The sequence below is a fragment of the Bombina bombina genome, chromosome 7 (assembly GCF_027579735.1).
Source record: "Bombina bombina isolate aBomBom1 chromosome 7, aBomBom1.pri, whole genome shotgun sequence".
Lineage (NCBI taxonomy): Eukaryota > Metazoa > Chordata > Amphibia > Anura > Bombinatoridae > Bombina > Bombina bombina.
In genome coordinates, this window is record NC_069505.1 from 22,299,258 (window position 1) to 22,326,553 (window position 27,296).

The 27,296-nt window shown below is 40.0% G+C and overlaps 1 protein-coding gene across 1 annotated transcript in view; it reads left to right on the forward strand.

The window, feature by feature from the left end:
• Positions 1–27,296, forward strand: part of LTBP3 (latent transforming growth factor beta binding protein 3) — a 262,324-nt gene that overhangs the window by 56,595 nt on the left and 178,433 nt on the right. Inside the window, exons 5-7 of the mRNA XM_053719982.1 lie at positions 7,113–7,205; positions 13,300–13,422; positions 17,685–17,843. Of these exons, the coding sequence (XP_053575957.1) occupies positions 7,113–7,205; positions 13,300–13,422; positions 17,685–17,843 (375 nt within the window). The remainder of the gene's footprint in view (positions 1–7,112; positions 7,206–13,299; positions 13,423–17,684; positions 17,844–27,296) is intronic.

Sequence of the window (27,296 nt, forward strand, 5' to 3'; positions counted from 1 at the left end):
GAGTGAGTGAGTGTGAGTGCAAGAGAGACATAGGAGAGGGGAGTGAGTGCAAGAGGGAGATGTATTTATTTATATGTACATCTATACTTGTCTATGTATCTCTGAGAGTGAGTGAGTGAGTGAGTGTGAGTGCAAGAGGGAGATGTATTTATTTGTATGTACATCTATACTTGTCTATGTATATCTGAGAGTGAGTGAGTGAGTGTGAGAGCAAGAGAGACATAGGAGAGGGGAGTGAGTGCAAGAGGGAGATGTATTTATTTATATGTACATCTATACTTGTCTATGTATCTCTGAGAGTGAGTGAGTGTGAGTGCAAGAGAGACATAGGAGAGGGGAGTGAGTGCAAGAGGGAGATGTATTTATTTATATGTACATCTATACTTGTCTATGTATCTCTGAGAGTGAGTGAGTGTGAGTGCAAGAGAGACAGAGGAGAGGGTACTGAGTGTAAGAGGGAGATGTGATTATGTATTTGTACAATTATACTTGTCTATGTATCTCTGAGAGTGAGTGAGTGAGTGAGTGAGAGAGAGAGCAAGAGAGACATAGGAGGTGAGTGCAAGAGGGAGATGTATTTATTTATATGTACATCTATACTTGTCTATGTATCTCTGAGAGTGAGTGAGTGAGTGAGTGAGTGTGAGTGCAAGAGAGACAGAGGAGAGGGGAGTGAGTGCAAGAGGGAGATGTATTTATTTATATGTACATCTATACTTGTCTATGTATCTCTGAGAGTGAGTGAGTGAGTGAGTGAGTGAGAGAGCAAGAGAGACATAGGAGATGAGTGCAAGAGGGAGATGTATTTATTTATATGTACATCTATACTTGTCTATGTATCTCTGAGAGTGAGTGAGTGAGTGTGAGAGCAAGAGAGACATAGGAGATGAGTGTAAGAGGGAGATGTATTTATTTATATGTACATCTATACTTGTCTATGTATCTCTGAGAGTGAGTGAGTGAGTGAGTGAGTGTGAGAGCAAGAGAGACATAGGAGATGAGTGTAAGAGGGAGATGTATTTATTTATATGTACATCTATACTTGTCTATGTATCTCTGAGAGTGAGTGAGTGAGTGAGTGAGTGTGAGAGCAAGAGAGACATAGGAGATGAGTGTAAGAGGGAGATGTATTTATTTATATGTACATCTATACTTGTCTATGTATCTCTGAGAGTGAGTGAGTGAGTGAGCGAGTGAGTGTGAGAGCAAGAGAGACATAGGAGATGAGTGTAAGAGGGAGATGTATTTATTTATATGTACATCTATACTTGTCTATGTATCTCTGAGAGTGAGTGAGAGAGCAAGAGAGACATAGGAGATGAGTGTAAGAGGGAGATGTATTTATTTATATGTACATCTATACTTGTCTATGTATCTCTGAGAGTGAGTGAGTGAGTGAGTGAGTGAGAGAGCAAGAGAGACATAGGAGATGAGTGTAAGAGGGAGATGTATTTATTTATATGTACATCTATACTTGTCTATGTATCTCTGAGAGTGAGTGAGTGAGTGAGTGTGAGAGCAAGAGAGACATAGGAGGTGAGTGTAAGAGGGAGATGTATTTATTTATATGTACATCTTTACTTGTCTATGTATCTCTGAGAGTGAGTGAGTGAGTGTGAGTGCAAGAGAGACATAAGAGAGGGGAGTGAGTGCAAGAGGGAGATGTATTTATTTATATGTACATCTATACTTGTCTATGTATCTCTGAGAGTGAGTGAGTGAGTGAGTGAGAGAGCAAGAGAGACATAGGAGATGAGTGTAAGAGGGAGATGTATTTATTTATATGTACATCTATACTTTACTTGTCTATGTATCTCTGAGAGTGAGTGAGTGAGTGAGTGAGAGGGCAAGAGAGACATAGGAGGTGAGTGTAAGAGGGAGTGAGGGTTCAATGATCTAAAGCTTCCTACGAGATGATCTAAGACATTGTCAGTACGGTGAGATCTGCAAATGTAAATGAGAGATTCTTAAAGATATTAAAGATTTTGAGGGATTTGGCTTCATGCCGGCATGTGTTTGTTCCTCTGGCCAAGAGAGAGGACAGAAGGGGGGAAACAAAAGAGAAAAGAGATGGAAGAGAAAAAGGGCCTTAGAGAGTAAGAGAGAGGAACATGACAGAGAGACTGTATAGGAGTGAAAAACAGTAAGAGGCCGATTTATTATGCTGCGGATGCAGCAGTTTCCGTTCCAGCCTTCAGGCTTGTCAGAAACATAAGTTAAGAAGTAGCGGTCAAAATAGACCATGGGTCCTTAACTCGTCCGTCACCTCTGAGGTGGCAGACAGCAATCATCCCGATTACCCGAATACGATTGGGATAATTGACACTCCCTGCTAGCAGTCGATTGGCTGCGAATGTTCAGGGGGCGACATTGCACAAGCATTTCACTAGAAATGCTTGTGTGATAATAAATGCCAACAGCCAGGGCCGTTTTTAGGCGCGGGCGAGCAGGGCAGCTGCCCGGGGCGCCCAAGCCCATTGTTTCCTCACAGCGCAGTTATGCGGAGCTTTTTTCCTAGCTTGTCATACATGTTCCACAGGTTGGGAAACTCGCTTCAGTATGCTGCAAGAAATTGCAAAAGGATGCTGTAGCTGAGCGTCACACAAACCCTCCAAGCACTCACCCCTCTCCTGCGAGCCTGGCTACTCCAGTCTGTACAGAGCTCAAGCACGCAGCAGATGGGCTGGCCGAGTACGAGGGTGGCAGAATAATGGTTGGAGGCATGTGCACATGGCATGTGAGGCTGTGAAGAATGCAGGAAGCAGGCAGCTCACAATAAATGTGTCAGTGCTTATCATGGCAAGGCAGAGACATAAGAAGCCGATCTAGACAAGTGGAAAAAAAGTGGAAGTTTTGGCTGATGCAAGGTGCAGGGGAGATCGGATGCAGTATATATGTCTTGCTGGCACGTAGTGGTGTTATAACACCCCTCCCTTTCACAGTATATATTATATTATCTAGTCCTTTTATGTGCCCTCCCACACACATTTGTTTTTACTTCTGAGGTTTTTAGCCAGCCTACAAGCCCAGCAATCATTCAACCCCGTCAGGTCACATGGTCTCTGTGCACTCGCTGCAATCACCAAGAGAAGTGGAGAGCAGGAAAGAAGAAAAAAGATCCCTACCAGCCTCCAGGGGTTGCGTGCTCTTTGCAGTTCTCCACCCCTGAAGTTTTGTTTATGTGAGTTTATTTACCGAACAGCATGACCGGTTCATTTTTATTGTGTTCTGTGTATATAAAACAGCTCTCTGCCCTTGTATAACCACAGGTTTGCAAAGCTCCACTTGTTTAGTGTCCTTCAGTCTTTAACCCCTTTTAATCTAGCTGGATTTGAAAGAGTTAATGCAAGTTATATATCTGGTAGAAAGAAAATTCATTTACCAGATCATGTGTGATATTATTTGTTGTATTTTTAACTATTTATCTGAGTTTAGGTGTTTCTCCCAATGCAATGGTAAATGCTGACTATTTTGATTCTTCAGATAAGCAAGTTTTATACAGCACTCTTTTCCTTTTCCTTTCCATCTCTGCACTGAAAAAGGCAGTGTACTTCATGTTGCTAAACCAGGTCTGTAAAGATTAGAGTCAAGATCAGAAATATTTAGGCAAAGCTACAGCCTGTAAAGATTAGAGTCAAGATCAGAAATGTGTAGGCAAAGCTACAGCCTGTAAAGATTAGAGTCAAGATCAGAAATGTTTAGGCAAAGCTACAGCCTGTAAAGATTAGAGTCAAGATCAGAAATGTGTAGGCAAAGCTACAGCCTGTAAAGATTAGAGTCAAGATCAGAAATGTGTAGGCAAAGCTACAGCCTATAAAGATTAGAGTTAAGATCAGAAATGTTTAGGCAAAGCTACAGCCTGTAAAGATTAGAGTCAAATCAGAAATGTTTAGGCAAAGCTACACCCTGTAAAGATTAGAGTCAAGATCAGAAATGTGTAGGCAAAGCTACAGCCTTTAAAGATTAGAGTCAAGATCAGAAATGTGTAGGCAAAGCTACAGCCTGTAAAGATTAGAGTCAAGATCAGAAATGTTTAGGCAAAGCTACAGCCTGTAAAGATTAGAGTCAAGATCAGAAATGTATAGGCAAAGCTACAGCCTGTAAAGATTAGAGTCAAGATCAGAAATGTGTAGGCAAAGCTACAGCCTGTAAAGATTAGAGTCAAGATGAGAATTGTGTAGGCAAAGCTACAGCCTATAAAGATTAGAGTCAAGATCAGAAATGTGTAGGCAAAGCTACAGCCTGTAAAGATTAGAGTCAAGATCAGAAATGTTTAGGCAAAGCTACAGCCTGTAAAGATTAGAGTCAAGATCAGAAATGTTTAGGCAAAGCTACAGCCTGTAAAGATTAGAGTCAAGATCAGAAATGTGTAGGCAAAGCTACAGCCTATAAATATTACACCAATCATCATGAACATTTGGCATTGTGATAGATGTTAAAGGGACACTAAACCCAAATGTGTTCTTTCATGATTCAGATAGAGCAACAATATTAAGCAACTTTCTAATTTACTCCTATTTTCAATTATTCTATGTTCTCTTGAAAATTTTTGTTTGAAAAAGCAGGAATGTAAGCTAAGGCGGCGGCCCATTTTTGGTTTAACACCTGGGTTGCGCTTACTGTTCGGTTTCCAGCGATGTTGATTTCCGGCGATGTCTGTCCATCTGCTCAGAGCAGGCGGACAGGTTATGGAGCAGCAATCTTTGTGACCGCTGCTTCATAACTGCTGTTTCTGGCGAGCCTGCAGACTCGCCAGAAACACGGGGCATCAAGCTCCGTACGGAGCTTGATAAATATGCCCCAGAGTGTGAGAGCAAGAGAGACAATGGGGCCAATTAATGAAAGTGCGAGCAGACATGAACCACTGTAGCAATCATGTCCGCCGCCCATCAATAAATGCCGACAGCATACGCTGTTGGCATTTATCATTGCACAAGCAATTCTGATGAACTACTTGTGCAATGCCGCCCCCCTGCAGATTGGCCGCTAGTAGGGGATGTCAATCAACCCAATTGTATGCGATCAGGTGAATTGCTGTCCACTGCCTCAGAGGCAGCGGACGAGTTTAGGAGCAGCGGTCTTAAGACCCACCAATGTAGGTCCTAACGGTCTCTATGCAAACTCAGCCCATAAACAGTAAACACAGTGCGGACTATTTATGATGGTGCAAGCGGACATGATCCGATATAGCGGATCATATCTGCTGCACATCGATAAATACCGACAGCATACGCTCTCTGCATTTATTATTGCACCTGCTGCCCCCAAGTGTGAGAAGAAATTTCCACCACCACTTAAGCGTGGAAATAGACTCCCAATGTACATGAAATTTCCAAACTGTGTATATATTAGAAAGCAGTTATGGGGATCACCATCAACACGAGTGTGCTAATTAAACGCTTGCTAGCAGAACCCACAAATAAATAAAAAAGGATTATACTTTTTACCATTATAAGTAATAACCCCTGTCTCCAGTCACATCTAAGTGCCTGCTCCCTGCCTGTGATTGTCCCATATAAAACTGCAGCTCGCCCATATGAAGTGCACAGTCTCCCATACCCAGAAGACAAAGTCACTTATCTGTAGTCTGGCCGTCCGGCAGGAGGACAGCTACACAGTGTGAGAGGAAGCCACTCCTCACAGAGACCTGTAGAAAAACGAAGAACAGGGCAAACCTACCCTGGCTTTCTGTACTAGGGCAGCAACATGTTAGGAAAACGCAGTGAGGCCCACCCCACAAGTTCCTAAGTGCTTTAAAGCCACCATTGCCCTACTGAAGAGACTAAGGTGGAGTACGGCTAGACCCAATCTTGAGAAGAAAGATCAGATTAAACCTACTCTGGCTTTCAAAATAATAAAATCTTCATTGAAGTGAAATAAATCCAATTTTCCTCAGACACCAAGGGGCATATTTATGATTGTGCGAGCGGACATGATCCGATATAGCGGATCATGTCCGCTGCACATCGATAAATGCCGACAGCATATGCTCTCGGCATTTATCATTGCACCAGCAGTTCTTGTGAACTGCTGGTGCAATGCCGGCCCCTGCAGATTCGCGGCTAATCGGCCGCTAGCAGGGGGTGTCAATCAACTCGATCATATTCGATTAGGTTGATTTCTGCAGATTTCTGTCTGCGGCCTCAGAGCAGGCGGACAGGTTATTGAGCAGCGGTCTCGCCAGAAACACGGGGAGCTTGATAAATATGCCCCCCAAAACTTCACCTCCGCCATGCCCCGAAGGCAAAGAGAATGACTGGGGTTTGTGGGAAGGGAAGTGAGCAGTTTGGCTGTGGTGCTCTTTCCTCATCTTTCTGGCCAGGAGTTGTATTCCCAACAGTAATTGATGACATTATGGACTCACCATATCTTAGGAAAAAGAGATACAATGAGGGAAATAGAGGGAGAGAAGAGAGAGTTATATAGGAGTGTTTAAGCAAGACAATTTGATAAAACGGTGAGGAGGAGAGTAGATAGGAGAGAAATAGAGTGAGTGGAGAGAGGGGCTGATATGGGAGACAGAGATACAATGAGGGAAATAGAGGGAAAGGAGAGAGAGTGATAAAGAAAGACAGAATGTGTGTCAGAGGGAGGTGAAATAGACCTCACTAGCCTGAGTGCGAGAGGATGTAAGCGAGCGTGCACAAAACGCTAGAGGTCTAGCAGACAGTTGGGATGGGCACATACCCTTGGAATGAATACAGAGGTGTAGGTTGCGGTTACAGTGTTGACTCTAGTTTGTACAGGCAGCTTCCCCTCTATATATAAAACAATTGTTCCCTATTGTGCTGCTGTAGAGATACACTAGACTGTCTGTGCTAATCTAAACCACATAAGTATGCATTAATGTCCCCTTCTCACAATCCCTCTCACCTCCCTCCACCCTCACCCCCCCCCCCCCTTTTACATTTTCTCACTTCTGTAAGACTTTGGAATCAGTTTTTCCAGAGTTGTTGGAACAGAATACAATAGAGAGGGGAGGGGGGGGGGATTGCAGCACAGACGGAAGAGAGAACAAATGATAGGGAGAGAAAGACAGGAGAGGACAATGCAGGGAAGGTGACACGTGTGCCTAATGACAATCTGATCTCTCCTGCTTTGTCACTTAACAGATTCTGGCACCCAGAAAACGGCACCGTTCCGCGGGGAGCAGGGGTCTGACTGCCCACAAGGATACAAACGTCTGAACAGTACTCACTGCCAGGGTAACTTGCTGCTCTGTGATTCTTCCCTTTGCAAAGCTTTTTTATTACCGACATTAAAGGGACATACTAGTCAACAGTAAGGCACTTTGTATTACATAGAGGTGAATTGCAATCAGAAACCTTTATCTAATGATTTTTGTACCAAGTCTACAATTAAAATCTATAGGGATAAATCATATGAGAAACATTTTGTAAAGATTGTGATCGACCCCATAGTGTGCTAAATAAAAAAAAACATATACAAAACCTTCTTAAGCTTTTATCTTAAAGGGACAGTTTATTTCAGAATTTTTATTGTATAAAAAGATAGATAATCCCTTATTACCCATTCCCCAGTTCTGTATAACCAACACAGTTATATTAATATACTTTTTACCTCTGTAATTACCTTGTATCTAAGCTTCTGCCGACTGCCCCCTTATCTCAGTGCTTTTGTCAGAATTTAGCCAATCCGTGCAGACTCACAAATAACTCCACAGGAGTAAGCGCAATGTTATCTATATGGCACTAGCGTTACCTAGCTGTGAAAAACTGTAAACATTGAGATTAGAGGTGGCCTGCTGGGGTTTAGAAACAGGCAGAGATTTAGAGGTTATAAAGTATATGAATATAACAATGTTTGTTGTGCAAAGCTGGGGAATGGGTAGTAAAAGTGTTTAAACAATAAAAAAAATCAAGTACACTGTCTCTTTAAAGGCATGTGGTTCCCAGTGTATCATTTTAATAACTCCCCTGCTTACTCCAGTTATAAAATTGAGCTTTTTCTGTGGCATGAGAGCATACTGAGGTAGGTTTAGGATGTATAACATTCTTACAAACATCGGCCAATATTTAATAAAACTTGTTCCTGAAATTAAAATTGTGCCAAAACAAAAACAGAATTTATACTTACTGATAAATCGAGAGTCCATAGGTATCCATAACATGTGGAATATATATTTCCTGCCACTAGAACAAGTTGAAAGTAAATTGTTTGTGCACCAATGAAAGGCAACACATGCTAAATTCAGGACTTTGGATATCCCGACTGCGTTAATTTTTCTCCCCATAGACTTACTGGAGCACGCAAATTGTAAAAAACTAACACGCATTAGACCAACTGTGCTAACCCGAAGGTAGTTATGAATATTTTGCATTCCAATGTTCTTCATATAAAATATATATTTTTTTAAATATATATTTCTATATATACCTGATTATTTAAAAAAAATATAGCTATACCTAAATATCTATATGAAAATATACAGGTATATATATATATATATATATATATATATATATATATATATATATATATATATATATATATATATATATATATATACATTTGTGCTCATAAGTTTACATACCCTGGCAGAATTTATGATTTATTGGCCATTTTTCAGAGAATATGAATGATAACACAAAAACTTTTCATTCACTCATGGTTAGTGTTTGGCTGAAGCCATTTATTATCAATCAACTGTGTTTACTCTTTTTATATCATAATGACAACAGAAACTACCCAAATGACCCTGATCAAAAGTTTACATACCCTGGTGACTGTGGCCTGATAACTTGCACACAAGGTGACACAAAGGGGTTTGAATGGCTATTAAAGGAAACCATCCTCACTTGTGATCTGTTTGCTTGTAATTAGTCTGTGTCTATAAAAGGTCAATTAGTTTCTGGACTCCTGAAAATCTCAGACCCTTGCATATTTCATCCAGTGCTGCACTGATGTTTCTAGATTCTGAGTCATGGGGAAAGCAAAAGAATTGTCAAAGGATCTGCGGGAAAAGGTAGTTGAACTGTATAAAACAGGAAAGGGATATAAAAAGATATCCAAGGAATTGAGAATGCAAATCAGCAGTGTTCAAACTCTAATCAAGAAGTGGAAAATGAGGGGTGCAAACATTAGGGGGCTAAACCATATAGGTAGCCTAAATATGAATTGAATATATCATAATTTTATAGAGCAAAACTAGCCATATTTAACAAAATGGCATATGTGTCTGTCAAATCATGTGTAGTAATCTATCAAAAAAGTGCCTTTACATACAAACGTGATCATTGATCCCACCATACTCCTGCTCCCCCAGCCAGTCTATACCCCGGGATTACACGTAAATGGAACAGTCCACGCTGTAGGTGATATCATTGGACAAATCCCATCTACACCCACATCATGAGTAATGAGTAGTCATAACAACTGTAGTAAGCACTCTGGGAGAACACTCCCAGTTCCTGTTTATCACTGTAAAAACATTACGCATAACTCCTGTAGGTACGTGTGCCATGTAGTGGCTAATCTGGCCAGTATCGCATATAAGAGAGAGAATCTCCCTGCCACTATTGCTCACTCATATTAGCGCTATACAAAACGTCCAGCGATCAGATAGACCTCCCCGTCATTGCCCGAAAGAGAAGCCGTTGCCACACACCATCCAAAACCACTCCCACATAACCTCATAGGAGCACCAGGGGCACACCCTCTGTCCTATAGGTTCGGAGCATAAGTCTAGTGACAGCTCGACATAGCACCACAAACATAGGACCACCATCCCGATCATGTCAGTGCAGCAGTTCCCAGGTCCCTATAGGCAAACCTTGCCTATCACACAACTACAAACTCTTAGATTAGCCCCACAGGAGGAGATCAGATGTCTAATGTCAATTTTTAAATCCAAAATTACATCAGTGAACCTGTATACTATCAATCTACTACTCTGGCTAATATCATACCACAAACATCACATCACCTCCCTTGCCAACATGCTTGGCTCGTATGGAGAGTGTGTACAAAAGTGCCCCGCGGACAAAGACATCACCCCTGTCACAGTCCAAAGTCTTAGTCGTATCGGCTCTAACTGTTTACACGCGTTGTGATACAAACCCCCTCCCATATCATGCGGGCTATTCTACACTGGGAAGACCATCAACGATGCCAGGACCCGGATGGCTAACCACCGGTCAAGCATAAGAACTGCCCAGAGGAGCGGGAAATCGGACCAACCAGTAGCCTGACACTTCCTAGAGAGAGGACATACAGTTACGTACTAAAGATTCCGTATAATCAATCACGTGCCGGCTACGAGAAGAGGGGGCAATAGGGCTAAGAACCTGTTGCAGAAGGAGGCCAGATGGATACATGAACTGGGAACTCTGTCAGGCTTTCCTGTGATGGACGCTCATTCTTGGAAGCAGTATCACATGGTTTTTATTGAGAGTCTTCGATCATATTCTAGTATGAGAGCACACTATGACATTATAACATATACAGTGGCAGAATTGGTCAGTTTGCCAACATTGTTACTCATCCTGTTGGTTATCATATATGTCCATCTTATGTTACGACACTGTTGGATCCGATAACTGTGGAACCCAGTGTATATTTAGTCTGTTTGGATTAGGATATTTGTTTTTAACATGAGCCTTTTTGGCCTCTTTTTATTATGTCTTTTCTTTCATTATGTTTCATCTGTTTTATTCGTATGTTTTGTGTTCACAACACTTACACTGTTTTACACACACGGTGCTCGTGATCCCACTTCTCTGTTCCCGGGCTGGATATGTGACGGGTCCCTATTTATGGATTAAACTCTGGAATGGGAAGCCAGTGGTGGCCCATGAAACTTATGTTCTTTATCATCATTAGGTTTTTTACTGGAGATTGTGGAGGATTGTCCTCGGCCCCTTAGTTGGAGCGCTTTATTGTCTTGTTCATTGGTATATCTGCACCTCAGCTTTCTCATATTTGATACAGAAGAGTACGTGGGTATGGACCAGATTTGTCGAACATTTAAACTTTGCCCAGTCTCAGGAGGGTGGTGGTTTTTAAGTTGGTCGCAATATCCAGGTTATCTGTGGTTTCTCCCTGACCAGTAGTGGATGGCAGGGGTAGTCCTCTGACCTTTGTGGAATGCCCATTGTGTTTTTGTTTATATTGTTATCTTGCTAACTAGATGAAGGTATGAGGTATAATATAGGATATGGGTTTTGTTTAGTTTTTTTTTCAAAGTTGTAGGGTTTTTATTCTATTTATCATTTATATATGGGATTGTGATTAGTTGGTGCCTAGCTTGGAGCCTGGTATGATGGATAATATTCCCCTAGATGGGATTTGGGTTCTCAGTTGGTTAGGTAATCTTGAGACTTATACTCCCAACCTATAGGAGAGGGGGAATGACCCTGTTGCACCTATGAGGTGATATGGGAGGGGCTTGTATCACAACGTGTGTAAACAGTTAGAGCCGATACGACTAAGACTTTGGACTGTGACAGGGGTGATGTCTTTGTCTGCGGGGCACTTTTGTACACACTCTCCATACGAGCCAAGCATGTTGGCAAGGGAGGTGATGTAGGAAGGAGACACAGAGGCGCAAATATGGCCTAGTAATGTCTGCACAATAATAAAACAATGTGAGGTAAAATAATACTCACAAAGATAGAGCACCCAAAAGTGCAAATGACGCAGGCTGAATCAATTAGCTGTGGTCCAGCTCACTGTATGTCCACAGGGGAGATACTCCGATGAAAACCAGCAGGTTTGCCTATAGAGACCTGGGAACTGCTGCACTGACATGATCGGGATGGTGGTCCATCTAAGCTGTTTGTGGTGCTATGTCGAGCTGTCACTAGACTTATGCTCCAAACCTATAGGAGAGGGGGTGTGCCCATGGTGCTCCTATGAGATTATGTGGGAGTGGTTTTGGATGGTGTTGTGTGGCAACAGCTTCTCTTTCGGACGATGATGGAGAGGTCTCTCTGATCACTGGACGTTTTTTATAGCGCTAATATGAGTGAGCAATAGTGGCAGGGTGATTCTCTCTCTTATATGTGATACTGGCCCGATTAGCCACTACATGGCACACGTACCTACAGGAGTGATGCGTAATGTTTTTACAGTGATAAACAGGAACTGGGAGTGTTCTCCAGGAGTGTTTACTACAGTTGTTATGACTATTAATTACCCATGATGTGGGTGTAGATGGGAGTTGTCCAATGCTATCACCTACAGCGTGGACTGTTCCATTTACGTGTAATCCCGGGGTATAGACTGGCTGGGGGAGCAGAAGTATGGTGGGATCGATCACGTTTTGTATGTAAAGGCACTTTTTTGATAGATCACTACACATGATTTGACAGACACATATGCCATTATGTTAATTATGGCTAGTTTTGCTGTATAATATTATGATATATTCAATTCATATTTTGGCTACCTATATGGTTTAGCCCCCTAATGTTTGCACACGGTCTACAGAGATTGGTGTCCGGATTGGGGAGGGGGCTCCAAACCTTTATAAGTTTGTTCACTTGTACACTCTGGTAGTCAGAAGAAGGGGCGTTTGAGGTCCCGAAACGTCACTAATTAAATATTTCACACTGATATCCAAAGTCCAGTGAGTGCTTCACTTTGTTTTCTTGCTGCATACCTCTTAAGAGCACCCTGGCAGTTGCAGGACGGTGGAATATATATATATATTTAAAAATACTAAAAACATTTTCTACTATGTGAAGGACTCTGGTATTTACATTGAATACACAGTGAAGCATAAAATATTAAAATGTAATAAAAATTATTTTTCATGTTTTAAGGTATTTGAGTGGAAAGGGCTCCAAAGTGTGTATGTGTGTTAGTGTATATATATATATATATAAACACACACACATATTTAGACATATATATAGTATATTCATTACAGCCCTTTCCATTCAAATACTGGTAATATACCATATACTTTTTAACCCTTATATTATTTTTTTCTTATTATTTATATTAGTTTATATATCAGTGTAATACTTTTTTAATGTATTTCTGTAGTGTTTGGCGCACATTTTTTTAAACCCATACACGTGGTCGGGATATTGCTTATCGCTAACAATAGCACGACACTTGTACTTTGGCCCTATATATATGTTAATGGCAGGAACACACACAAACGTTAAGCCAGTGGGCTGATGTAAAATGTTATTGGCTTTTTCGCACACCTAGTTTACATATTTCCTCATTCTGTTTTACATACTGTACCAACATTTCATTCAATGCTAAACAAACTGGTCATTAGAAAATCACATAATCATGCTCCTGTCTTCCTTTTTCCCTTTGCAGATATAAATGAGTGCAGTATGCAGGGAGTGTGTCAAAATGGCGAGTGTTTAAACACTCAGGGCAGTTTCCGATGCTCTTGCAAACATGGCTACATCTTCATATCATCACGGATGCACTGTGCACGTGAGTGAGACTATACAGAACCATTTTCATCTGTGTGCAATATAAACGGGCTAAGGAAGTGCACAAACACAAAGGCCACTTGCGTGTGTGTGATTGTGCATGAGTGCTTATGTGTGATTGTGCATGAGTGCTTATGTGTGATTGTGGGTGTGCATGAGTGCATAGCTGTGTATGTGTGCATGAGTATGATTATTAGTGTGCATGAGTGCGTGTGTGTGATTGAGCATGAGTGCTTATGTGTGATTGTGGGTGTGCATGAGTGCGTGTGTGGTCGTGGGTTTGCATGATTACATGTGTGGTTGTGGGTGTGCATGACTGCATAGCTGTGTATGTGTGCATGAGTATGATTATTAGTGTGCATGAGTGCGTGGGTGTGGTTGTGCATGAGTGCTTATGTGTGATTGTGGGTGTGCATGAGTGAGTGTGTGTGTAATTGTGGGTGTGCATGAGTGCTTATGTGTGATTGTGGGTGTGCATGAGTGAGTGTGTGTGTAATTGTGGGTGTGCATGAGTGCTTATGTGTGATTGTGGGTGTACATGAGTGTGTAAGTGTGGTTTTGGTTGTGCATGAGTGCATAGGTGTTATTGTGGGTGTGCATGAGTGCTTATGTGTGATTGTGCGTGCACATGAGTGTATAAGTGTGGTTTTGGGTGTGCATGAATGCTTATGTGTGATTGTGGGTGTGCATGAGTGTGGTTTTGGGTGTGCATGAGTGTGTGGGTGTGATTGTGGGTTTGCATGAGTACATGTGTGTGTTTGTAGGTGTGCATGTGTGTGATTACGGGTGTGCATGAGTACATGTTTGTGTTTGTAGGTGTGCATGTGTGTGATTGTGGGTGTGCATGAATGCGTGTGTGTGATTGTGGGTTTGCATAAGTGCTTTTGTGTGAATGTGGGTGTGCAGGAGTGTGTGTGTGTAATTGTGAGTGTGCATTAGTGTGTGTGTGTGATTGCTGGTGTGCATGAGTGCGTGTGTGTGATTGTGGGTTTTGCATAAGTGCTTTTGTGTGATTGTGGGTGTGCATGAGTGCATGGGTGTAATTGTGGGTGTGCATGAGTGTGTGTGTGTGATTGCGGGTGTGCATGAGTGTGTGTTTGTGGGTGTGCATGTGTGTGTGTGATTATGTGCATGCATAAGTGTGTGTGTGTGATTGTGGGTGTGCATGTGTGTGTGATTATGTGCATGCATAAGTGTGTGTGTGATTGTGGGTGTGCATGAGTAGGTGTGTGTGATTGTGGGTGATTGTGGGTGTGCATGAGTAGGTGTGTGTGATTGTGGGTGTGCATGAGTAGGTGTGTGTGATTGTGGGTGTGCATGAGTTTGTGTGTGATTGTGGGTGTGCGTGAGTGCTTATGTGTGATTGTGGGTTTTGTGATTGCTGGTGTGCATGGCTGTGTGTGTGTGTTTGTGGGTGTGCATGTGTGTGTGCGATTATGTGCATGCATAAGTGTGTGTGTGTGATTGTGGGTGTGCATGTGTGTGTGATTATGTGAATGCATAAGTGTGTGTGTGTGATTGTGGGTGTGCATGAGTAGGTGTGTGTGATTGTGGGTGATTGTGGGTGTGCATGAGTAGGTGTGTGATTGTGGGTGTGCATGAGTAGGTGTGTGTGATTGTGGGTGTGCATGAGTAGGTGTGTGTGATTGTGGGTGTGTATGAGTTTGTGTGTGATTGTGTGTGTGTGATTGTGGGTGTGCTTGAGTGCTTATGTGTGATTGTGGGTTGTGTGATTGCTGGTGTGCATGGCTGTGTGTGTGTGTTTGTGGGTGTGCATGTGTGTGTGTGATTATGTGTATGCATAAGTGTGTGTGCATGAGAGCGTGTGTGTGATTGTGGGTGTGCATGAGTGCATGGGTGTGCATGGGTGTGCATGAGTGTGTGCATAAGTGCGTGGGTGTGCATGAGTGAGTGGGTGTGCATGAGTGAGTGGGTGTGCATGAGTGTGTGGGTGTGCATGAGTGCGTGGGTGTGCGGGTGTGCATGAGTGTGTGGGTGTGCATGAGTGTGTGTATAAGTGATTGGGTGTGCATGAGTGTGTGGGTGTGCATGAGTGCGTGGGTGTGCATGAGTGTGTGCATGAGTGTGTGGGTGTGCATGAGTGTGTGGGTGTGCATGAGTGCATGGGTGTGCATGAGTGTGTGGGTGTGCATAAGTGTGTGGGTGTGCATAAGTGTGTGGGTGTGCATAAGTGCGTGGGTGTGCATGAGTGTGTGGGTGTGCATGAGTGTGTGGGTGTGCATGAGTGTGTGGGTGTGCATGAGTGAGTGGGTGTGCATGAGTGTGTGGGTGTGCATGAGTGAGTGGGTGTGCATTAGTGTGTGGGTGTGCATGAGTGCGTGGGTGTGCATGAGTGTGTGCATGAGTGAGTGGGTGTGCATTAGCGTGTGGGTGTGCATGAGTGCGTGGGTGTGCATGAGTGGGTGTGCATGAGTGTGTGTATAAGTGTGTTGGTGTGCATGAGTGTGTGGGTGTGCATGAGTGTGTGCATAAGTGTGTGGGTGTGCATGAGTGAGTGGGTGTGCATGAGTGTGTGCATAAGTGATTGGGTGTGCATGAGTGTGTGGGTGTGCATGAGTGAGTGGGTGTGCATGGGTGTGCATGAGTGTGTGGGTGTGCATGAGTGTGTGGGTGTGCATGAGTGAGTGGGTGTGCATGGCTGTGCATGAGTGTGTGGGTGTGCATGAGTGTGTGGGTGTGCATAAGTGATTGGGTGTGCATGAGTGCGTGGGTGTGCATGAGTGGGTGTGCATGTGTTTGCTTGGGATTGAGAGAATTCATGGCTATACTGTGCTTTTCTACAATACTTTAATGAACCTTGCTGTATTAACAAGACATATCCAGACCGGAGAGATTTAATCATCAAGTTCACGGTGAGATTTCTATCCAATGCTTCTCTTAGTCTAAGGAACTGCTTGGCAAAGATTTGGAAAGTAGACTCAAATTTAAAGGGACATGAAACCCCAATTTTTTCTTTCATGATTCAGATCCATTTTAATCAACTTTCCAATTTACTTCTATTATGACATTTGCTTCATTCTCTTGGTATCCTTTGTTGAAGAAGCAGCAATACACTACTGGGAGCTACCTGAGCACATCAGGTGAGCCAATGACAAGAGGCATATATGTGCAGCCACCAATCAGCAGCTAGTTCCCAGCTCCTGAGACTACCCTGATATGCTTTTCTACAAAAGATACCAAGACAATATGATAATGGAAATACATTGAAAAGTTGTTTCAAATTGTGTGCTCTATCTGAATCATGAAACAATTTTGGATTGCATGTTCCTTTAAGTGAATTAGCTTCCTAGAATGAGAGGAGAGATGGAGAGACTTGCTTCACTGGAGAGTTCCTTGAGTTCAAGCCACTTAGGGACGATTCTGTAAAGCTCTCTGGGCTTGTGAGATTCTATAAGAATATTCACCAGTGGTGGAATGAACCAAAGCCACTTTTTACCCTGAAAACAGAGTGTCTGCCTAATGTTTGTATGGGAAGGAGACACAGATATCACTAAATTGCTCAATTAAAATCCTAATTTAAAAATCACCCAAGCAAATAATTGAACCATTCACACAAAAATACACAGGGAAAAATTGTTCACCAAAAATCATATTTCATTAAAAACGCAAAATTTGTATGCAAATTACACAGCAATAAATCATATTAAATATGCACTAATTTAAGTGGATGTGCAAAAAAAAAAAAAGAATTCGTACCTATAAGTACAAAATACAAAGCGTAATTGTTGTTTTATGTTAAATGGGCATTTCATGGGCATTTCATGGGCGTGTATTATCTAAACATTTCTGCCCTACAGACTTCACAGTTTTTTCCTGCAAATGAAAACACTAATTCCTCTGAAAGGAAAGACTATGCATACGCATATAACAGTGATGCACTGAAAACAGCATCATTTGTATTAGGCGCAATTATAAAGTCTCCCTTTGTATTTTGTCCTCCATTGCAAACTTCTACATAGCAGAGAACTCTCATTATTTCTATGGGAGACATTAAATATTTGCTGGCCTAGAGTGGTTTTCCAGTTCAACATTCACAGGGACAGCTCTTTTGTTATAGAATTCCATGAGTGCTGTCCCTGCAAGTGTCGGACTGGAAAACCACTCTAGGCCAGCAATTTGTTTAGAACCGGGTCTCTTTTTGTGCAACAGAGGAAGGTCCCTAAATGTATGACAGTTAAAAACGGAAAATGCTCCAGTTACTGTGTGACAAAACTTCCCTTCTCTTATTTCTGTTCATGCCAGCGGAGAAACCTGAGGTTAAAGGCCTCTGCTACAGGCTGGTTGGAGCGGACGGGCAGTGCCAACACCCACTATCTACCATACTGACTCGCCAGCTGTGCTGCTGTAGCGTTGGGAAGGCGTGGGGCTCTCAGTGCGAGGCTTGTCCAGCGGATGGCACAGGTGAGAAAAAGACCTAAACCTTAAACCATCACTGCCTATAGCTATACAATCAACAAAGTAACATTTTAGGGTAATCTAGTGTAATATTAACGGGTGTCTTGGTGAACCAGGGGTATTGGACTCTCTAATACATAAGGCCCTTGGCACAAATACAAACATTTCAGATATACAGGGCGTTCCATAAGTCTGGAAGCACAAATGTTAGTAAAGCAAATTGTAACGCTCATGTTGGAGTTCATTGGTAGTGTTAATAGCAGGATTTGGTATGGACAATGGGGAGCGGGAACCCCTTTAACCTTTAGAAGAGAGTCTCTTAGGCATACCGACATATGAACATAACTTTATTGCAAGAGGTGAAGAAAACACTTCAATGTGGGTACAGAAAACCGAACTGTATCAGCCAGGACCAAACCGTACAATGATTAGAACAGGCAGGCTGTGAGACTTGGAGGTAGGGTTGCCAGGTGTCTGCAACAAAAATATAAATTGTGTTAAAATTTTCCATATCTCAGGGAAGTCCTTCCGTAAATTTGCTAGTTTTGAGATGGCAGTAGAATTTTCCCCTTTTATAAGCCATCATAAAGGTAACACTTTTAATGATTAAAAATTCTTTGTTGGGTAGAACAATATTAGAGTTCACTTTTTTTGAATAAAATATATCTAAATAAACATAACAAAGAAACATAATTATTTCCACTAATTACTTAGTCACGATTTGGAGACAAAAAGTATTGCATCACTTTACAATATATATAATCACTTGATAAATGTAACCAATGAACATAGAGTTTATACTTAGAACAATACTGTCTCTTTAAATGTTAATCACTTAAATGTTTTCACTTGTACTTTGAATTGCTCACTGCCTATAAATTGTAGGCATCAATTATGTATTTGATAACTTGGCTTGAGAAAGGGCAGAGCCCAAAACGTTGCCTATGTTTTTCTTCTTGAAAATAAATCGCTAAAAACAAAATTGGAGTGCTGCAGCTTTTTCTTCTAAATATATATTAATCTGTCTTGGTGGGACAGAGGCAGCTTGCACCCAATAATCGCATTAATACGGAAATTAGTGCTGGATTTTTTCTACTTTTGACACAGTTTCACTATTCCTTGCACAATTTAGTGTAAAAAGTTTTCTACAAATCAAGCAATGGATGTACAACCGGATGTGTTTACCTTTACTGATGTGGAGGCTGCTGCCATCGCTACTCTGGTAAGAGACCCAAGGGACTTTCTGACTGTTCCAGACACAGAGATAACCTCTAAACAATGGGAGAGAGAAAAGAAAAAAGAAGTAAACTGGGAACTTCATTCCTCTACCCTTGCGGAATATTACAGACTTCAGAGAATTCCCAGAGGGCTTAGAGTGTCATTAAGACCTACACTCTTTATGGAAGACAAAGAATATTGCTCCACATTTGAAAAAATTCTCAACAAATGCTAATTTGATTTGATGATACTGAGCATAAAACATATCCAGAAAGAAATACAAACTAACCAAAAGAAAATCCAAGCATTAGAAGTTGGTTTAAAAGAAAAACTGTCCCTTACAGAGTTTACTGCCTTGAAAGCATAGGTCGATGCCATTACAGAAGAATTTCGTAAAAACCAATGAGGACCGCAAACATAACAAGTTTTCCCGTGATGCTAATGACTATCTGAATGGTCATGTGTATATATGGGAATCCCGCAAGGTGCGAGGTTACAGAGGTGACGTCAGAATCGTTGCGGGAGAGAAATCACTCTGTGCGATCTGAAGCAAGTGATATATCAAGAGGCAATTCGACAGGAACAACACCTCACTCCCAGTCATCTTTTTCCCCACAGGGAGCCAGATGAGATGGAGGGGCGGCCGCAAACACCAACAAAGTCACAAGTTGACCATCGAGAGGTTGTTGCATGAAACGGTAAAGAACTTAGTGATTAATATATCACACACTACTTTAACACAGAATCAAATGGACTTGTCCCAGTAATACACTAAACAATTTGGACTTGGACATTGAATTATATAGGTTCTTTAGAAGCTTACACTTAAAAGTTCATTTCTCCAAAGCCTCAAGGAGTGTCAACACGGGTAATGTAATGAATGGTAATTGTTTAAAATTGTATAACTTTGATATAGTTAATAAGTCTGAATTTATTCCACCCACATGTTACCACCCAGTTGAAACCTACATCTTCCTTGTTAGTAACGACATAGAACAGCTAAAACACAGTATTAAAACACATAAGGTATCTCCTATTAAATATAACTTAACAGCTGAATAAAAGAAGTCCATATCAGAAATTGTAAATAATCCAAATATAATTATAAAACCAGCTGACAAGGGAGGGGCAATTGTCATTATGGTATATAGATGAGTATATAAGTATATAGATGCGATTAACAAACAACTTATGGATAAAGAGGTGTATGAGAAATTAGACAATAATCCTCTTAAAAGTATACAGGCAGAACTAAATACAATTGACCACAGAGCCTTTGAAAATAACTTCATAGATATTAAACTTAAGAAATATTTAATCAGAAAGGAGTGCATTACCCCTATAATTTACACGCTTCCAAAAATTAATAAATGTATAGAAAACCCTCCAGGGCGCCCAATTGTCGCTAGTATTGATTCTGTCTTCTCTAATGTCGCCACTTTTCTGGACAGAGTATTTAAACCTATAGTATGTAATATACAATCATATATAGAAGATTCCACTGACTTTTTAAACAAATTGGGAACAGTGGAGTGGAAAACAGAGACTCACCCTATCCTAGTCACATTAGATGTGAAAAATTTCTATACATGTATTCCACACCTGGGAGGTATAGAATCCTCTAAGAAATCTTTACAAGATGCAAATATATAGTCAGAACAACAAATTAACTTCATAACTGAATTACTAACTATGGTATTGAATAACAATTACTTCTTATTCAGTGATGTCTATTACAGAAAAAAGAGGGGCACCACTATGGGTGACAACAAAACTTTATGTTAATTATTTTCACAATTGAATATGAACACTGAGAATATTGAATTTACCATGCAAAGCAATGTTAAATCTATTAACTTCCTGGATGTCATGGTTTACATAGAGGATGGAATGTTCAAAACAGACATTTTTGTCAAAGAAACTGATAAGAACACTCTATTATCCTATAATAGTTACCATCCAGAAAATACAGTGAAATCCTTACCAAAATCTCAATATATAAGGGTTAAACGAATTGTAAGTGATACAAACTTTTGTAAAAAAAATTATGGAGGATATGAGTAACACATTTACCCAAAGAGTTTACCCCAAACAAATTTTAGTTACTGAATTAAATAAGGTTAATCAAATCGATAGGAAAGAATTGTTACTTAAGAAGAGTAAAAATGTACAACCAAAAAGGATTCCCTTTATTAGTACATACAACGGTAACAGTAAACAAATCTCAGGCATCATCAAAAAACATTGGCACACTCTCAAAAATATCTACACTAAAATTAGTGAGTTCCAAAACATGCCAGTACTTTCCTATAAAAGACCAAGAAGTCTATATGACAGCTTAGTTAAAACTGACATAGGGGGAAAAAAACATATTACAGTAACATCTAGTAAAAAGGAACCTTCCCGTGCTATAGCTGTTCTTACTGTAACCGAGTGATAAGAGGAGACTCAGTGGTACATCCACAAACGTGAAAAAGACATAAAATTGACAGTCTATTTACTTGTCAGACCGAATATGTTATCTATTTACTAAAATGCCCCTATGGATTAATTTATATAGGGGAAACTAGTCAAAAATAAAAGACAGACTTACACAACATAAATACACAATAAGAAAGGGTTTTATGGATCTTCCAGTCTCAGCACATTTTAAAGAATATAACCATGATGTTAGCCAATTAAGATTCCAAGTATTGGAGCATATACCTAAACAGAGAAGAGGTCAGGATAGAATTAACAAATTAAAACAAAGAGAAGTAATATGGATCAATAAATTAGACAGTATGCATCCAAAGGGACTAAACAGGGACTATAATCTTTTTTATTTTTGTGAATTAAAAAAAAAATTCACTTATTAATTCTGTATCTTCTCTTTTACACAGATCAAGATTCTCCTAGGACTCAGAAACACAATCAAGAAATCTAAATAATTAACATGGGATATTATGATTAAATTAATCAACTCAAATAATGCAATAAAAATAGAATAGAAAGCAAATTTGGAGTGGTCATCATTCACAGATGCGATCTAGTTAGATCAGCATCTGTGCATGTTTACCAATTTTAATGTTAATAAATGATATATAGATAAACAAATTTCCTACCAACAGATTTTTCTAATAAGTTCCACTTGTGTTAAAAATTTCCATATCTCAGGGAAGTCCTTCCGTAAATTTGCTAGTTTTGGGATGGCAGTAGAATTTTCCCCTTTTATAAGCCATCATAAAGGTAACACTTTTAATGATTAAAAATTCTTTGTTGGGTAGTACAATATTAGAGTTCACTTTTTTTGAATAAAATATATCTAAATTTTCACGTAACAAACAAATAAACATAATTATTTCCACTAATTACTTAGTCATGATTTGGAGACAAAAAGTATTGCATCACTTTACAATATATAGTAATTACTTGATAAATGTAACCAATGAACATAGAGTTTATACTTAGAACAATACTAAATGTTAATCACTTAAATGTTTTCACTTGTACTTTGGTTTGCTCACTGCCTTTAAATTGTAGGCATCAATTATGTATTTGATCACTTGGCTTGAGAAAGGGCAGAGCCCGAAATGTCACCTATGTTTTTCTGCTTGAAAATAAATCACTAAAAACAAAATTGAAGTGCTGCAGCTTTTTCTTCTAAATATATATATATATATATACTGAGTGTGTGTATGTGTATATATATATATATATATATATATATATATATATATATATATATATATACTGAGTGTGTGTATGTGTATATATATATATATATATATATACTGAGTATGTATATATACATATATACATACGTACACATATATACACACACCCAGTGTGTGTGTATATATATATATATATATATATACACATACACACTCACACAGTATATATATATATATATATATATATATATATATACACACACACACAGTATATATATATATATATATATATATATGTATATACTGTATATATTAAGTTAACATAATAAAGGAACATATTAACTGGCACTTTAAAAGATTTAAGGATCCCCAGTCTGACAGTAGATCCTATCTTGCTGCCGGTGTTCTGTAAATATTTTCCTACCTTGTTATGTTGAACACCGGCTCTGACTGAGTGAATTGTAACAGTCACACAGCACAGGCTCAGCAGCTGACAGCATACACTCAGCGTAGCCCGCGGGTCTTCTTGTAGTCGTGAAGTCACGCGCGTGATCATGTGACATCTGACAGTTTCACAGTCAGCATGCACAGCGCAGGCAGAGGGGCACTGCAGAAGTAGAACACATCATCATATGTTGTAGAGACGAGTAGCGTTAGCATAGGGCTAGAAGGGGTGCCATGGACACAGGCTGCCAGGGCTGGGCTAATGGGTTACTAACTTACTGCTGGGTAGGTAGGTTGGCCCGGCCATGGACGTCATCCATAGTAAAAAAATGTCAAAATAAATTCAAATGCAGACTAAGGCTATGTCCGTTTTTTTTTTTAAATAAAATTACCGGGCAGTAACCTGAAATAACGGACAGTCCGGTCTAATACCGGACACCTTGCAACCCTACCTGGAGGCCAGATACAGTGAGGGAAAAAATTATTTGATCCCTTGCTGATTTTGTACGTTTGCCCACTAACAAAGAAACAATCAGTCTATAATTTTAATGGTTTGCTTATTTGAACAGTGAGAGACAGAATTACAACAACAACAAAAAAACACATTTCAAAAAAGTCATAAATTGATTTGCATTTTAATGAGGGAAATAAGTATTTGATCCCCTATCAATCAGCAAGATTTCTGGCTCCCAGGTGTCTTTTATACAGGTAACAACCTGAGATTAGGAGCACTCTATTAAAGGGAGTGCTAATAATCTCAGCTTGCTACCTGTATAAAAGACACCTGTCCACAGAAACAATCAATCAATCAGATTCCAAACTCTCCACCATGGCCAAGACCAAAGAGCTGTCCAAGGATGTCAGGGACAAGATTGTAGACCTACACAAGGCTGGAATGGGCTACAAGAACATCGCCAAGCAGTTTGGTGAGAAGGTGACAACAGCTGGTGCGATTATTCACAAATGTAAGAAACACAAAATAACTATCAATCTCCCTCGGTCTGGGGCTCCATGCAAGATCTCACCCCGTGGAGTTTCAATGATCATGAGAATGGTGAGGAATCAGCGCAGAGCTACACGGGAGGATCTTGTCAATGATCTCAAGGCAGCTGGGACCATAGTCACCAAGAAAACAATTGGTAACACACTACGCCGTGAAGGACTGAAATCCTGCAGCGCTTGCAAGATCCTCTTGCTCAAGAAAGCACATGTACAGGCCTGTCTGAAGCTTGCCAATGAACATCTGAATGATTCAGAGGAGAACTGGGTGAAAGTGTTGTGGTCAGATGAGACCAAAATTGAGCACTTTGGCATCAACTCAACTCGCTGTGTTTGTAAGAGGAGGAGAAATGCTGCCTATGACCCCAAGAACACTATGTAGCTTCAAGATGGAAGAAAGGAGCACCAACCAGGAGACAAAACGTAAAATTATTTGTCTTTATTTTTCACAAGTTAAAATCACATGCCTGTCACACAGGCCATTAACAGTGGTAGTGAAGTCAGCATTAGAAGCGCTATCTGATGCGTTTCGGCTGTTGCCGTAGTCGTAGCTTGCTGGTTTCTAATCCTGGGTCTCAACTATTTAAAAGAAAAGTGCTGCTTCTGATTGGTCTTTGGATAATTGCTTAATTGTCACCACAATTCCTGTTGACTATATCACAATGTACAAAACTTGCCTGCACTAATCCCTATTCGCATGAATGAAAACATCAAACATAAATCTTTTGTAATCAGAACTATGTAATAACAAATAAAAGTGTATTAGTATGAAAACATAATTAGTCACTTGATTCTATTGCTCCATGCAAAAATAACTGAAATGCTTTTGGTTACAAATATTTTATTTTGTTTATATATTATATTTATTATATTATAAGGGGGAGACTTGCCAATGCCTGGGCATGAATGGGTGCCACCGCACCCTGCATAGTAGCAATAATATCCTAGGCACCATTTTCAATCCACATTTATGTACTGAATACTTATTAGGAGATTAATCTCCACTATATTTAAATAAAAAGTGAGTTATTAAGCCCTAGTCTGATTTATGAGAGAGTCAATTTAGAATTATATTCAAAGATAATGTGTATAATTACAGAGAATAATTATGATTAGGGAAATATTAAATGGAAAAAAGGGGAAATGATTTAAGGGAAATGACCCCTGCAGAGAAACCTATAATGGGTAGGGATTGTTAAATATATGGTGCCCTATGTATAAGTGGGACTTTTCAGCACTGGGTTTACAAATTGGACAATAGTTGAACATTGGATTTAGTGTTGAACTTAAATATTTTATAAATGTCAATAGGTAACCCATGTAGGGAAACCTATAAAGGACGGAAGGTATTAACTGTATGGTGCCCTATATGTGAGTGGGACTTTTCAGCACTGGGTTCACTAATTAGACAGAAGTTGAACACTAAATGCAGTGTTGTACTTAAATATTTTGTATGTATTTTCTAAATGTCCATAAGTACCATCCCTATTAGGCAGTTGTCAACTGATTTACTGCCAAAAATTTATCAGATCATAATCAGAATTAAGCCCTCCTGGGTATCTGGTTTTCAATTTAAAAATCCAGAAAACCTCTCTCTTACCCAGGAGAGCTTCACGATCACCCCCTCTTTCTGGAGTAGTAATTTTCTCAATACACGTCCAGCTCAGAGAATCTGAGCTTTTATTGTGTCTTTGCGCAAAGTGTTGCACCAATGGGGTGCTAGCTGTTCCTTTTTTAATGGTAAAAAGATGCTCCCTGATTCGGGACCTTATTTCTCTTGTCGTTAAACCTACATACTGTTTTTCACAGATGGTACATGTTATTAGATAAATTACGTATGTAGATCTACAATTTAGGCAAGAGAATTTTTTAAAAACTTGTCCCGTCACAGTGGATCACAGTAACAGAACTATCAAGGAAGCCTTTAATATTGTGGAAGGTTTGGAAAGAACAGATTTGCTGGTGCCCAAAAAAGAGTTGCGACCCGAAACACAAATGGAGGGTCAGGAAAACATTATATTCATTACAGATTATTCTGAGCAATATAATGAAAGTTGTAAAATCATAAGGAAACATATCCCACTCTTAAGGGCTGATGATGCACTAGCTAAATTTACAGCTGCAAATTGCAAATTTGCATATAAGAAAGGAAAAACTATCGGCAATATAGTTGCACCAACTAAACTTCCAAAAACAGAAAGGATAGAATCATCCTGGTTAACTGTACATGGCATGTTTCGTTGCCATAACAGATCGTGTGTGGCATGCGCAAAAGTGGATACGGAAGATCTCTTTAGATCCAATGTGACGGGACAAGTTTTTAAAAAATTCTCTTGCCTAAATTGTAGATCTACATACGTAATTTATCTAATAACATGTACCATCTGTGAAAAACAGTATGTAGGTTTAACGACAAGAGAAATAAGGTCCCGAATCAGGGAGCATCTTTTTACCATTAAAAAAGGAACAGCTAGCACCCCATTGGTGCAACACTTTGCGCAAAGACACAATAAAAGCTCAGATTCTCTGAGCTGGACGTGTATTGAGAAAATTACTACTCCAGAAAGAGGGGGTGATCGTGAAGCTCTCCTGGGTAAGAGAGAGGTTTTCTGGATTTTTAAATTGAAAACCAGATACCCAGGAGGGCTTAATTCTGATTATGATCTGATAAATTTTTGGCAGTAAATCAGTTGACAACTGCCTAATAGGGATGGTACTTATGGACATTTAGAAAATACATACAAAATATTTAAGTACAACACTGCATTTAGTGTTCAACTTCTGTCTAATTAGTGAACCCAGTGCTGAAAAGTCCCACTCACATATAGGGCACCATACAGTTAATACCTTCCGTCCTTTATAGGTTTCCCTACATGGGTTACCTATTGACATTTATAAAATATTTAAGTTCAACACTAAATCCAATGTTCAACTATTGTCCAATTTGTAAACCCAGTGCTGAAAAGTCCCTCTTATACATAGGGCACCATATATTTAACACTCCCTACCCATTATAGGTTTCTCTGCAGGGGTCATTTCACTTAAATCATTTCCCCTTTTTTCCATTTAATATTTCCCTAATCATAATTATTCTCTGTAATTATACACATTATCTTTGAATATAATTCTAAATTGACTCTCT